This window comes from Ranitomeya imitator, chromosome 4, assembly GCF_032444005.1.
Source record: "Ranitomeya imitator isolate aRanImi1 chromosome 4, aRanImi1.pri, whole genome shotgun sequence".
Taxonomy (NCBI): Eukaryota; Metazoa; Chordata; class Amphibia; order Anura; family Dendrobatidae; genus Ranitomeya; species Ranitomeya imitator.
The window spans coordinates 431,844,350-431,859,601 of NC_091285.1; the positions used below are offsets into that span (position 1 = coordinate 431,844,350).

Consider the following 15,252-nt stretch of genomic DNA (forward strand, 5'->3'; position numbering starts at 1 on the left):
GTGATGTCATCTTCTTCAATATATAGAGTGGTTCTGTCATGGGTTTTTTCTGAATCGCGTTTTTGGGGATTTACATGGAAATCCTTATGTGAGTGCTCAATGGAGACTTCAGCATAAATGTGAACCTAATTCTGAATATTGGGAGGCAGAGTGAACAAATGGACAACAGAGCAAAAATTGTTTTTGCTGTTATTTGTGTGTGGTTTACCATGCGATATAAGTGATAAGATGCTTTATTTTTTTGGGTCGGTGTGATCACAGTGATACCAGATTTACCGTATATAGCTTTTTTAATGCTTTGCTTGTATCACACATAAAAAATGCATTTTTATAAAAAAAAGTTGGTGTTTATCTGCCTCCAAATTCTGAGAGCTGTAACTTTTTTATTTTTGACAAAGCTGTATATGTGCTTATTTTTTGCACAATGAGTACCATTTTGTTGTACAAAACATTTTTCGATCACTTTTTATTCAAATTTTTATTTATTATATTGTTCTCACCTTTCAGCATGGTTATACATTGGAAGAGCCTGTGGACATGTGGGAAACATCACAGATGCAACATTACGATGCATTTCTCCATTGTATCAGAATGGGTAGCTGGGGATAAAAGAGGTCTGTTATCAGAGAGCATACAATGTATTAAAGGGAATCTGTCAGCAGATTTTTGCTATGTAATCTGAGATCACTATGATGTAGTGGAAGAGCGCCTGTTCACAGCGATGTGTCAATCAATAGATTTTTTTGCTGTTTCAATACAATCAGTGTTTTATCAGCAGGAGATTATCAGTAAAGGACAACTGGCCTCATGCCTCCTAGTCCAACCACAACCCCAGCACTGATCAGCAGCTCTTTGTCACTATATGACGTAGGCAGAAAGCTGTGGTATGGGCGGCAGTATATGCAGTCTACTACGTATGGGTGTCCACCTCCAGTAGACACATACTCCAGAAAATGATGCACAATAGAGCACACGTTCACTCTGCCGGCACCATTTTAGTCTATTGCCATGTCGCTACATGGGCACAGTTCACACCTCCACCAGACTGACTCCAGATCACTAAGCCATCACACGTACTACCTCTACATTTGTAACAAAAACCTTAGTTTAATTTCCTTGGCTTATCTTTAGGAAGGATCACCCCATCCATAAATGTCCTGTTGTAATATCTCTTAATTGTTGCGCTTATTAATTCATTTGTAAACCTGTCTGAAGAAGGAGCCCCTGTTCTGAAAGCTTGCAAATACATATTTTCTGGTTAGTTAATAAAAAAAGCATCACTCCCACAATACTTTTGTACATTTTAGGTAGTAGAAGTATTTACATCGATTTTTCTTCCCAACACAATACAACAATATAATTTTTTATTGTACATCACAGATGTTGATTTAGTAGTATATATTCCCAAACTCCTTTGTGGTTTATGTTTAATTCAATGAAGAAATCTTTTGCTTCACTTTAAAGGGAACCTGTCACCCCGAAAATCGCGGGTGAGGTAAGCCCACCGGCATCAGGGGCTTATCTGCAGCATTCTGTAATGCTGTAGATAAGCCCCCGATGTTACCTGAAAAAGGAGAAAAAGACGTTATATTATACTCACCCAGGGGCGGTCCCGCTGCTGGTCAGGTCAGATGGGTGTCTCTGTTCCGCTCCGGCGCCTCCCATCTTCATTACAAGACGTCCTCTTCTGATCTTCAGCCACGGCTCCGGCGCAGGCCTCTTGAGGGCAGAGGATAGTACTGCAGTGCGCAGGCGCCGGAAAGGTCAGAGGCCCGGCGCCTGCGCACTGCAGTACTTTGTCTGCCCTCAACAGGGCAGAGCAAAGTACGCCTGCGCCGGAGCCGTGGCTGAAGATCAGAAGAGGACGTCTTGTAATGAAGATGGGAGGCGCCGCAGCGGACCAGAGACGCCCATCCGACCTGACCAGCAGCGGGACCGCCCCTGGGTGAGTAAAATCTAACGTCTTTTTCTCCTTTTTCAGGTAACATCGGGGGCTTATCTACAGCATTACAGAATGCTGCAAATAAGCCCCTGATGCCGGTGGGCTTACCTCACCCACGATTTTCGGGGTGACAGGTTCCCTTTAATGTATGTTCTCTATATACACTCCTGAACATTGAAATTGAAACATCATGAAGGAAAAGTTGTGGAATTATGGAAATCACAGGATTGATAGACATATTATCGATATGCAAATGGAAATGGAAACAAAATTTGCAAAAATATTGAATAATTCAGTATCCAGCAAGAGCAATATGCGTAGAAATATAAGCACCTGCATGCCTTGGCATGGTATCAATGAGATAATTAATGGTTATCTGAGGAATGTTCTGCCAGGCTGAATGCACTTGCAAAGCAAATTGTCAAAATCATCAGATATTAAGATTATCACAGATGTGCACAATGATGAATAAGTCCAGAGACCTTGCAAGTCATGGTAGCACATTTAGGCCACACAGGCTGCTAACTAAGGCTACTTTCACACTTGCGTCGTGCACCGCACGTCGCTATGCGATGTTGCGGCGCACCGACGCAAGCAGCGAAAGCGCCGCACAACGGGGGCAGCGGATACATTTTTCCAGCGCATCCGCTGCCCCATTGTGAGGTGTGGGGAGGTGGGGGCGGAGTTCTGGCCGCGCATGCACGGTCGGAAAAAGCGGACCATCGTCAGCAAAAAACGTTACATGTAACGTTTTTTGCTCCCGGCGGACCGCCATAACACGGCGCAACCGTCGCATGACGGTTGCGACGTGTGTCAATGCGTCGCAATGCGTCGCTAATGTTAGTCTATGGGGCAAAAACGCATCCTGCAGACAACTTTGCAGGATGCGTTTTTTCCCCTAAATGACGCATTGCGACGTATTGAAAAAAACGCTAGTGTGAAAGTAGCCTTACAGTGCTATGAGAGGAGGGGAACAGATAAAAGGGATTGTAATGTGACGCAGCTAAAGTCATCTTTGCTCTAATCTCACACTACTTTTCTAATTATACAGGAGGTTAGACCAGGAGAACAGTGCTGTATGATTACATCTAACTGAGAAACCTAAGTTATTTTGGGGTGTGTTCTTTTTCTGCTTGCTTATGATTGGATAAATACAGACCACACAAGGATCCATTAATAAAATCTGCCATAAGGACCTAAAGCCCTGTGGAAAGGTCCCAGACAAAACATTGAAAAAGGACATGTCAGGATAAAGCAGAATTAGAAGAAAAGAGATTTTGAAGCAATATGGTCCAGATAATAATTAAAAAGGTACAAATGTTTTACATCAAGCATCTCATCAATGCAATCGTATATGTACATGTAACATAGATTCAGTATGATAACAGTACAAGAGACAAATTTAAATAAGAGATCAGGTAGAGAATGGCATGTGCACACTAATTACATCGAGCAATTACATAGTAAAGTGCATAGTGCAGTTCAATAGCATGAAGGGCAGGAGTAGGCTATTAAGACAGTCATTGCTGTATAGCACATTGGTGTTCTGAGGGCACCGCGAGCGCGGTGGGAAGTATTACACTACGCGGCTGCTGAAGTGCCGGCTTTTCTTCTATCCATATAAATAATATATATACATATATACATGTCATCTATATATATGTATTCTATGTGTATATATCTATTCTATCTATTCTATTCTAACCTGTCACTCTGATTTTACTGTATGCGGCAGATGAATTACCAGCTTTTATTATATCTATCTAATATACTGTATATATATGTATAGCCCATGTTAAAATCGTATTGCAATCGGATAGCAATCGCACTGCATTCGGATGTAAATCGGATGGTAGGTGTGTGAAATCGGATTGTACTCGCATTACACTCGTGCGACTCTCGGCAGGGAGACTCGGGCCGATTTTTCATGCGTTTAGTGTGACTCCGGCCTTACTCTCTCAATAGACTTCAATAGGCATCTGTGTAATTTGATCCCTAACTGAAGACAAATCTGAATATCGATTCAGCAGCTTTTAAGAGTGAATGATCAGTCCAGGAGATGGTTAAGGGGGAGGTAGGGGTGTGGGAATAAACTGAAAAGTGGTATTTTTTAAAACGGAATATTATGGTTTTATGATTTTTGTTTTTACTGTCGATTGCTGAAGAAAAAAAAAGGATTAAGTTTTTTTTATATGAGGTCCCACATCCAGAGACCAAGGTTTATGAAACTATGACACATGACTTCCTTTTTACATAAGTACAGGAAAAAGTACTACATTATCTGCTAATTTTGGAACTTCTTCTTTCCACTCCACATTCCTTTACATTTGTGAACCTTAGAATGGAGAATGTGATATTAGGGAACTTTTGACCAAAATGGATTTGCTCTATTAAATTTTTGAGGGCAACAACTATGTAATATGCATTGGATTGCTAAAAAGGGGATTCCACTGATCCTAGCAGGATCCACAGATGTAAGGTTTGCCAGATATCTTTACACATTTACTCAAACTTGAATCAGTCATAATTCAAGAAGTTGTCCAGTACTTGGACAACTTCTCATACCCCACGCTTAGCTTCCATAAAGTAATAAAGCTTATATTCACCACCCGTGCTAGGGCTCTTAAAGCGGTGTTGGCTCTTGCGGTTCCGAAGCTCCTGTCCTGCTGTTCTGACATGTGACACCGGCGCCCAATCAGGGAGGGTGTCACTGTCTCTGCTTCCTGTTGAAATAAGCAGGAAGAGGAAGTCCGAGATCAGCTGCAGCCCGGACTTCCTCCTCATGTTCAATTTGTCTGAAGACGGAGACAGTGACCCCAGTGCTGATTGTCCCAACAGTCGCGGGACCGCGAGTGCTGACACCGAACACGTCCAAGTAGTGGACAACCCCTTTAATTTTGCTGGATGATTCTATTGTCCCCTGCCGTCCAAGAGATGAAAGGTATCAGAGAATTGGATAAATTCCTATTAATAATCATAACTTATGATTTATTTTCTGTTTAATAAACTATTTTAATCATAATGAGATTTTTTCTTATGTTTAGAGTTCTGTCTACATGAAAAAAAATCTTTATAACACGTTTTTATAATGGCCATTAGACTCATCGTAAGTGGCTGACTCTTGTTTTGAGAGAGTACATTTTCTGACAGCTCTGCTGTATTTCAGGAAACCTAGATATATCAATCCTATAATTAAGGCCCCTTTCATGATTTCGTCTAACATGTTCTATCAGTGTCTTCCATTGATAAAACATGTACCCATTATAGTCTTTTTTTGTGGACCAACTGTCCACAAATAAACCCCCAAAAATCGGAGACATGCTCATGAGTCACAGAACAATCTAACCCATGCAAGTCTATGGGTCACACTGGTATCTCCCGTTAAATTTAACCCCTTCATGACCCAGCCTATTTTGACCTTAAAGACCTTGACGTTTTTTGCAATTCTGACCAGTGTCCCTTCATGAGGTAATAACTCAGGAACGCTTCAATGGATCCTAGCGGTTCTGAGATTGTTTTTTCGTGACATATTGGGCTTCATGTTAGTGGTAAATTTAGGTCAATAAATTCTGTGTTTATTTGTGATAAAAACGGAAATTTGGCAAAAATTTTGAAAATTTCGCAATTTTCACATTTTGAATTTTTATTCTGTTAAACCAGAGAGTTATGTGACACAAAATAGTTAATAAATAACATTTCCCACACGTCTACTTTACATCAGCACAATTTTGGAAACAAAATTTTTTTTTGCTAGGAAGTTATAAGGGTTAAAATTTGACCAGCGATTTCTCATTTTTACAACGAAATTTACAAAACCATTTTTTTTAGGGACCACCTCACATTTGAAGTCAGTTTGAGGGGTCTATATGGCTGAAAATACCCAAAAGTGACACCATTCTAAAAACTGCACCCCTCAAGGTGCACAAAACCACATTCAAGAAGTTTATTAACCCTTCAGGTGCTTCACAGCAGCAGAAGCAACATGGAAGGAAAAAATGAACATTTAACTTTTTAGTCACAAAAATGATTTTTCAGCAACAATTTTTTTATTTTCCCAATGGTAAAAGGAGAAACTGAACCACGTACGTTGTTGTCCAATTTGTCCTGAGTACGCTGATACCTCATATGTGGGGGTAAACCACTGTTTGGGCGCACGGCAGGGCTTGGAAGGGAAGGAGCGCCATTTGACTTTTTGAATGAAAAATTGGCTGCACTCTTTAGCGGACACCATGTCACATTTGGAGAGCCCCCGTGTGCCTAAAAATTGGAGCTCCCCCACAAGTGACCCCATTTTGGAAACTAGACGCCCCAAGGAACTTATCTAGATGCATAGTGAGCCCTTTAAACCCCCAGGTGCTTCACAAATTGATCCGTAAAAATGAAAAAGTACTTTTTTTTCACAAAAAAATTCTTTTAGCCTCAATTTTTTCATTTTCACATGGACAACAGGATAAAATGGATCCTAAAATTTGTTTGGCAATTTCTCCTGAGTACACCGATACTTCACATGTGGGGGTAAACCACTGTTTGGGCACATGGTAAGGCTCGGAAGGGAAGGAGCGCCATTTGACTTTTTGAATGAAAAATTATCTCCATCGTTAGCGGACACCATGTCGCGTTTGGAGAGACCCTGTGTGCTTAAACATTGGAGCTCCCCCACAAGTGACCCCATTTTGGAAACTGGACCCCCCAAGGAACTTATCTAGATGCCTAGTGAGCACTTTAAACCCTCAGGTGCTTCACAAATTGATCCGTAAAAATGAAAAAGTACTTTTTTTTCACAAAAAATTTATTTTCGCCTCAATTTTTTCATTTTCACATGGGCAATAGGATAAAATGGATCCTAAAATTTGTTGAACAATTTCTCCCGAGTACGCCGATACCTCATATGTGGGGGTAAACCACTGTTTGGGCACACGGCAGGGCTCGGAAGGGAAGGCGCGCCATTTGACTTTTTGAATGGAAAATTAGCTCCAATTGTTAGCGGACACCATGTCGCATTTGGAGAGCCCCTGTGTGCCTATGCAATGGAGCTCCCCCACAAGTGACCCCATTTTGGAAACTAGACCCCCCAAGGAACTTATCTAGATGCATACTGAGCACTTTAAACCCCCAGGTGCTTCACAGAAGTTTATAATGCAGAGCCATGAAAATAAAAAATAATTTTTCTTTTCTCAAAAATGATATTTTAGCCTGGAATTTCCTATTTTGCCAATGGTAATAGGAGAAATTGCACCACAAATGTTGTTGTCCAGTTTGTCCTGAGTATGCAGATACCCCATATGTGGGGGTAAACCACTGTTTGGGCGCACGGCAGGGCTCAGAAGGGAAGGCACGCCATTTGGCTTTTTAAATGGAAAATTATCTCCAATCATTAGCGGACACCATGTCGCGTTTGGAGAGCCCCTGTGTGCCTAAACATTGGAGATCCCCCACAAATTACCCCATTTTGGAAACTAGACCCCCAAAGGAACTAATCTAGATGTGTAGTGAGCACTTTGAACCCTCAAGTGCTTCACAGAAGTTTATAACGCAGAGCCATGAAAATAAAAAAAAAAAAATATTTTCTCAAAAATGAATTTTAGCCCGCAATTTTTTATTTTCCCAAGGGTAACAGGAGAAATTTGACCCCAAAAGTTGTTGTCCAGTTTCTCCTGAGTACGCTGATACCCCATATGTGGGGGTAAACCACTGTTTAGGCACATGCTGGGGCTCGGAAGTGAAGTAGTGACGTTTTGAAATGCAGACTTTGATGGAATGCTCTGTGGGCGTCACGTTGCGTTTGCAGAGCCCCTGATGTGGCTAAACAGTAGAAACCCCCCACAAGTGACCCCATTTTGGAAACTAGACCCCGAAAGGAACTTATCTAGATGTGAGGTGAGCACTTTGAACCCCCAAGTGCTTCACAGAAGTTTATAACTCAGAGCCGTGAAAATAATAAATACGTTTTCTTTCCTCAAAAATAATTTTTTAGCCCAGAATTTTTTATTTTCCCAAGGGTTACAGGAGAAATTGGACCACAAAAGTTGTTGTCCAGTTTCTCCTGAGTACGCTGATGCCCCATGTGTGGGGGTAAACCACTGTTTGGGCACACGTGGGGGCTCAGAAGGGAAGTAGTGACTTTTGAAATGCAGACTTTGATGGAATGGTCTGCGGGCGTCACGTTGCATTTGCAGAGCCCCTGGTGTGCCTAAACAGTAGAAACCCCCCACAAGTGACCCCATTTTGGAAACTAGACCCCCCAAGGAACTTATCTAGATATGTGGTGAGCACTTTGAACCCCCAAGTGCTTCACAGACGTTTACAACGCAGAGCCGTGAAAATAAAAAATCATTTTTCTTTCCTCAAAAATGATGTTTTAGCAAGCAATTTTTTATTTTCTCAAGGGTAACAGGAGAAATTGGACCCCAGTAATTGTTGCGCAGTTTGTCCTGAGTATGCTGGTACCCCATATGTGGGGGTAAACCACTGTTTGGGCACACGTCGGGGTTCGGAAGTGAGGGAGCACCATTTGAATTTTTGAATACAAGATTGGCTGGAATCAATGGTGGCGCCATGTTGCGTTTGGAGACCCCCTGAAGTGCCTAAACAGTGGAAACCCCTCAATTCTACCTCCAACACTAACCCCAACACACCCCTAACTCTAATCCCAACTGTAGCCGTAACCCTAATCACAACCCTAACCCCAACACACCCCTAACCACAACCCTAACCCCAACACACCCCTAACCCTAACCACAACCCTAATTCCAACCCAACTCTAAGGCTATGTGCCAACGTTGCGGATTCGTATGAGATTTTTCAGCATCATTTTTGAAAAATCCGCGGGTAAAAGGCACTGCGTTTTACCTGTGGATTTACCGTGGATTTCCAGTGTTTTTTGTGCGGATTTCACCTGTGGATTCCTATTGAGGAACAGGTGTAAAACGCTGCGGAATCCGCACAAAGAATTGGCATGCTGCGGAAAATACAACGCAGCGTTCCCGCGCGGTATTTTCTGCACCATGGGCACAGCGGATTTGGTTTTCCATATGTTTACATGGTACTGTAAACCTGATGGAACACTGCTGCGGATCCGCAGCGGCCAATCCGCACCGTGTGCACATAGCCTAATTCTAAAGGTATGTGCACACGCTGCGGAAAACGCTGCGGATCCGCAGCAGTTTCCCATGAGTTTACAGTTCAATGTGAACCTATGGGAACCAAAAATCGCTGTACACATGCTGCGGAAAAACTGCACGGAAACGCAGCGGTTTACATTCCGCAGCATGTCACTTCTTTCTGCGGATTCCGCAGCGGTTTTACAACTGTTCCAATAGAAAATCGCAGTTGTAAAACCGCAGTGAAATGCGCAGAAAAACCGCGGTAAATCCACGATAAATCGGCAGCGGTTTAGCACTGTGGATTTTTCAAATCCGCTGCGGAAAAATCCGCATAGGACCAGAATACGTGTGCACATACCGAAACCCTAACCCTAGCCCTAACCCTACCCCTAACCCTACCCCTAACCCTAACCCTACCCCTAACCCTAACCCTAGCCCTAACCCTAACCCTACCCCTAACCCTACCCCTAACCCTACCCCTAACCCTAACCCTAGTTCTTACCCCAACCTTAGTGAAAAAAAAAAAAATTCTTTATTTTTTTTATTGTCCCTATCTATGGGGGTGACAAAGGGGGGGGGGGTCATTTACTATTTTTTTTATTTTGATCACTGAGATAGGTTATATCTCAGTGATCAAAATTCACTCTGGAACGAATCTGCCGGCCGGCAGATTCGGCGGGCGCACTGCACATGCGCCCGCCATTTTGGAAGATGGCGGCGCCCAGGAAAGAAGACGGACGGACCTCGGGCGGCCAGGTAAGTATAAGGGGGGGGAGATCAGGGCACGGGGGGGCGTCGGAGCACGGGGGGGTGGATCGGATCATGGGGGGGGGTGGATCGGAACACGGGAGGGAGGATTGGAGCACGGGGAAGGATTGGAGCACGGGGTGAGGGATCGCTGTGCGGGGGGGGGTGGATCGGAGCACGGGGGGGTCGCTGTGTGCGGGGGGGGGATCGGAGTGCGGGGGGGTTTGATTGGAGCGCGGGGGGTGTGATTGGTGCACGGGGAAGCGGACAGGAGGACGGGGGAGCGGAGCACAGGACGGAGGGGAGCGGACCACAGATCGGGGTGCTGGGGGGGCGATCGGAGGAGTGGGGTGGGTGCACATAAGTGTTTCCAGCCATGGCCGATGATATTGCAGCATCGGCCATGGCTGGATTGTAATATTTCACCAGTTTTTTAGGTGAAATATTACAAATCGCTCTGATTGGCAGTTTCACTTTCAACAGCCAATCAGAGCGATCGTAGCCACGAGGGGGTGAAGCCACCCCCCCTGGGCTAAACTACCACTCCCCCTGTCCCTGCAGATCGGGTGAAATGGGAGTTAACCCTTTCACCCGGCCTGCAGGGACGCGATCTTTCCATGACGCATATGCTGCGTCATGGGTCGGAATGGCACCGACTTTCATGACGCAGCGTATGCGTCAAAGGTCGGGAAGGGGTTAAAATTAGCTCTGAAGACAAATTCCATAGTCCTGAACAGATCATTTACATACAAGAAGAACATGGATCTCTCTGGAATAAGACATTGGATTGCAGATTTAAAGGTATTGTGCTATTCAACTTTCTATGACCTACATGCCCATATTGAAGTCTTGGGAGGGTTGATCCTACTGACAGATTCAATTTAAGATATAACCCCAATCTTCATCTTTCTTGCAAGCGAACTTGATGAAGATCTACGGGGTGAGACATCTTAGCCAGAGGTGTAACTAAAGTGAATTGCGATTGTAGTCGTACGTAGCTCCTGAAGATTTGGAGACCCCAAAAGGTCTCTTTGAACCATATGAGAAGACCAATACTTTTAATAGCCTGGGATAGATGGGGTCCTGTGAGAAATTTTGCTCTAGGGCTCACTATAGTCAAGTTACAGCACTAGTCTTGTTCTTAACCTTTATTTACTGTATGATTCATCCCTTTTAGGTTACCCATGATCAGGCCAACGTCCATCTCAGCAGCTACCTTAAATATAATTTCAGTTGACGAGCGATGTTCATGACAACGAGCAGTCTCTCCGAGAAATGAATCTGCTGACTGCTGAGTGATGAGAATTAACAAAAGGAGCCAGGAGATTAGAATACTAAGAACGGTTTGATGTTTTCCAGGTTGCCGTGATAACCTTGTGGAGTGATGACAATATAAAGCTACTGACCTGATTCCTGTTGAGAAATAAGAGGGAGTATTGGATGCCTATGCAAAGCAGGTAAATGACAACAATTGGCACATGATGTTATCGGTATGTGCTAATGGCAGAAGTTGGCATCCTAGGAATAACTACAAAGTATATAGTCCAGATAGATGAATAAATGATGTAGTTCAGTCTATTTTCCTGCAGTGCTCACCCTGAGGAAGGCACAATAACCATAAGGCCTTCTTCACACGTCCATTATTTGTTGCCATATGCAGTCAGTTTTTAAGGACCACAAATACGGACATACGGACACCCATTATACTCAATGGTGGTGTGCACGTCAGATTTTTCTGAGCAACAAAAGGAGAAAGTGAGCAGCACAGCCTAACTGTCCAGAGATTACCAACGGTGTGTGATTAACACAACAACAGGTCGTCCGATGATAAGAGGAGGTGCTCGCGTAGAATGAACTGTGAATCATACGAACATGGGAGAAGAAACGCGGCAGCACTCACCACTCTTGCAGTTCAAGTGTCCTTTATTGAAACACTCAGGAACACATCTTCACGGCTCAGGGGAGTGAAACAGACAAGGAGTGCGGCAGACGGGACGACGGCCGTTTCGCGCTGAACAAGAGCGCTTCTACGGGTCCCGTGTGTTTCAATAAAGGACACTTGAACTGCAAGAGTGGTGAGTGCTGCCGCGTTTCTTCTTCCATGTTCGTATGACGTCAGGTTTTTCACACGGACGGTGCGTCTGCGTGAAAAACCCACAGACATTTCAAGTTTTTTGCACAGCATGAACAAAGTGCATCACTCACACGTACACACTGATGACACATGGATGACATCCACTTGTCATTAACGTTACATGTACCAGGGTCTGGGAACAAGAAGGCAGCTCTCATCGTTGACTTCTGATCATGCTGAGATCAGTCTTTCTCTAAATACATACTATTAGAAATTACCTGCACTAGATTGCTTAAGATGGGTAACTGATCATGGATTGAAATAGGATTTTCAAAAATCCTATTTTTTTTCTGGCATGGGTAAAATTGTCAACTACTTCTTAGGTCTCCTTCACACGTCCTGGTGATTCCTGTACAGGAAAAACCAGTACTGGTGAGATGCGTGGTCTGTGTCCGTGTGCCATCCATACTGACATCCGTGCATCCGTTTGCTGTCCGTGTGTCACATCCGTGTGCCATCAGTGTGCCACGTATTGGTGCCTAGGAAAAGCAGTACAGTTTGCGCTGATCCCAGCTCTCTTCATTGTCACCTGGTCTCCCTGAGATCTGCACGACCAGGCGACAATGATAAGAGTTGTATTCAGCAGCAGCTGAGTACCTCCTGTGTAAAATAAAGAGTTAAATTTAAAAAAAAACTGCCTCTGTGAGTGTGATAACATGATTTGAAAGAGCTGACATCAATGCCAGCTCTCTGCAAATCTGGCGCATGCGCTCGGCTTTCTCCACCCACATCATTGCACCTCTGAAGGTGGTTGTACGCTTCCCAACTTCGGAGGCGCACTGTGCACGACCAGGAGTGCAGGGTACAAATGTGCACGTATACTTGTGTTTTTTTTCCAATTTATTCGAATGCTTTGAAAAATGCTGCAAAAACGCTGAAAGAAATACCATGCTCTGGATTTGGAAAAAACCAAACTCTTTAAGGCCAGGGTCACACTTGCGAGTGTGATGCGAGAAACTTGCGCGAGTCTCTCGCATCAATACCTGGCACTGCCACCGGCACTCAAGACCGGAGCGTTCAGCTACATAGAAATACATGCAGCCGCACACTCCGGTCCCGAGTGCTGGCGGCAGTGCCGGGTATTGATGCGAGAGACTTGTGCAAGTTTCTTTCATCATACTCTCAAGTGTGACCCCTGCCTTATAGCTCAAATCTGCACAGAAACAATAAGTAGCTTGTTCATGAGATTTCAGTACTGTAAAGTGCAGATTCTTTTTACAGTTGAAAAATGCGGGGCAAAAATGCAGAGTGTCAACAAGCCCTTGGAGTAAAAAAAAAGTAGCATTTGATGTTGACAAGCATCTGTTCTGATATTTTTTACAGCAATCTTATAGCAGTGATTTCTGCTAGAATCAGAAGCTCAACGTGATCATCTTATGCAAACTTTTTTTGCTAGAGGTGCACAAAGCAGCAGGCTTGTCCTAGTTCCACTCTGTGGTATGTTATCGCTACCTGAAGGTGCTGCACGTATTGTGTCACGCGACTATCAGCTGCCTGAGGCTCTGCTGGCTTAAACTGGAAATTGCACAGTCCTTTAGAGTTCCCATAAGTGTGTTGCGTGGGAGCATTTTAACTGCTTAGATGACTTTATGATATCTCTATACACACTTCAAAGTCATCTATTCATCTAGGTACGGTGCAATATTTGGGAGGCACCACACAACTAATCAGAATACTTACAGGTAATTTTAAAGCGAACCTGTCAGCAGATTTTTACCCGCCAAACTAATGTGATCTATACTGTATAATGGCCCCACATGATGCTCCATACTCTATAATGGCCACACATAGTGCTCCATATAGTATAATGGTCACACATGATGCTCCATACTGTATAATGGCCACACATGATGCTCCACACTGTATAATAGCCACACAGTGCTCCATACTGTATAATGGCCACACGTGATGCTCAATACTGTATAATGGCCACACATAGTGCTCCATACTGTATAATGGCCCCACTGTTGTGAATTCTGTGGCTGAGTTCACTTCTGTGGTCACAAGTGGTATTGCAGTCTCTGGGCTTCCTCCCTCAGGTGTTTTGGTGAGCTCGTTGGCTGCCTTGCTATTTAGCTCCACCTGAGTCTGTCTTCCTTGCTCCTTGTCAATGTTCCAGTGTTGGATCTGAGCTACTGCATCTTTCCTTGGGCCTGCTGCTCTGCTAGATAAGTGCTTCTAGTTTGTTTTCTGTTTTTTCTGTCCAGCTTGCTATTTACTTTTGCTGGAAGCTCTGAGAAGCAAAGGGGTGCACCGCCGTGCTGTTAGTTCGGCACGGTGGGTCTTTTTGCCCCTTTGCGTGGTTTTCGTTTTAGGGTTTTTTGTAGACTGCATAGTTCTCTTTGCTATCCTCGCTCTGTCTAGAATATCGGGCCTCACTTTGCTGAATCTATTTCATTCCTACGTTTGTCTTTTCATCTTGCTAACAGTCATTATATGTGGGGGGCTGCCTATTCCTTTGGGGTATTTCTCTGAGGTAAGTCAGGCTTGTATTTCTATCTTCAGGCTAGTCAGCTCCTCAGGCAGTGCCGAGTTGCATAGGTAGTGATAGGCGCAATCCACTGCTGCTTATAGTTGTGTGAGGATAGATCAGGTACTGCAGTCTACAGAGATTCCACGTCTCAGAGCTCTTCCTATTGTTTTTGGTTATTGCCAGATCTCTGTATGTGCGCTGATTACTGCACGCTGTGTTGCCTGATTGCCAGCCATAACACCCCACATGATGCTCCATACTGTATAATAGCCACACATGATGCTCCATACTGTATAATAGCCACACAGTGCTCCATACTGTATAATGGCCACACGTGATGCTCCATACTGTATAATGGCCACACATAGTGCTCCATACTGTATAATGGCCCCACATGATGCTCCATACTGTATGATGACCGCACATGATGCTCCATACTGTATAATAGCCACACATGATGCTCCATTCTGTATAATGGCCACACGTGATGCTCAATCCTGTATAATGGCCACACAGTGCTCCATACAGAGAAAAATAGACTGACAGTAAAATAGGGGAATGGCTGATAACAAAGAAAAATAGATTGACAGTAGGACAGGGGAATGGCTGATAACAGAGAAAAATAGACTGACAGTAGGATAGTGGAATGGCTGATAACAGAGAAAAATAGACTGACAGTAGGACAGGGAAATGGCTGATAAAATACATACTCTATCCTCTCCTAGTGTATCCTCACCCATCCCCTGCAGACTGTGAGCCCTCGCGGGCAGGGTCCTCCCTCCTTATGTACCTGTGTGCCTTGTTTTTTGCTCATGTTTAGTTGTATTTGTCTATATTTGCCCCCTTTTCACAT

At 43.9% G+C, this 15,252-nt stretch overlaps 1 protein-coding gene across 5 annotated transcripts in view; it reads right to left on the bottom strand.

The window, feature by feature from the left end:
- LOC138676350 (mucosa-associated lymphoid tissue lymphoma translocation protein 1-like) overlaps window positions 1-15,252 on the bottom strand; it is a 101,318-nt gene that overhangs the window by 63,513 nt on the left and 22,553 nt on the right. For all 5 annotated transcript variants that reach the window (XM_069765549.1, XM_069765554.1, XM_069765550.1 and 2 more), the window contains exon 2: window positions 501-599. In XM_069765549.1, coding sequence (XP_069621650.1) covers window positions 501-510 — 10 coding nt within the window. In that variant the 5' untranslated portion in view covers window positions 511-599. The remainder of the gene's footprint in view (window positions 1-500; window positions 600-15,252) is intronic.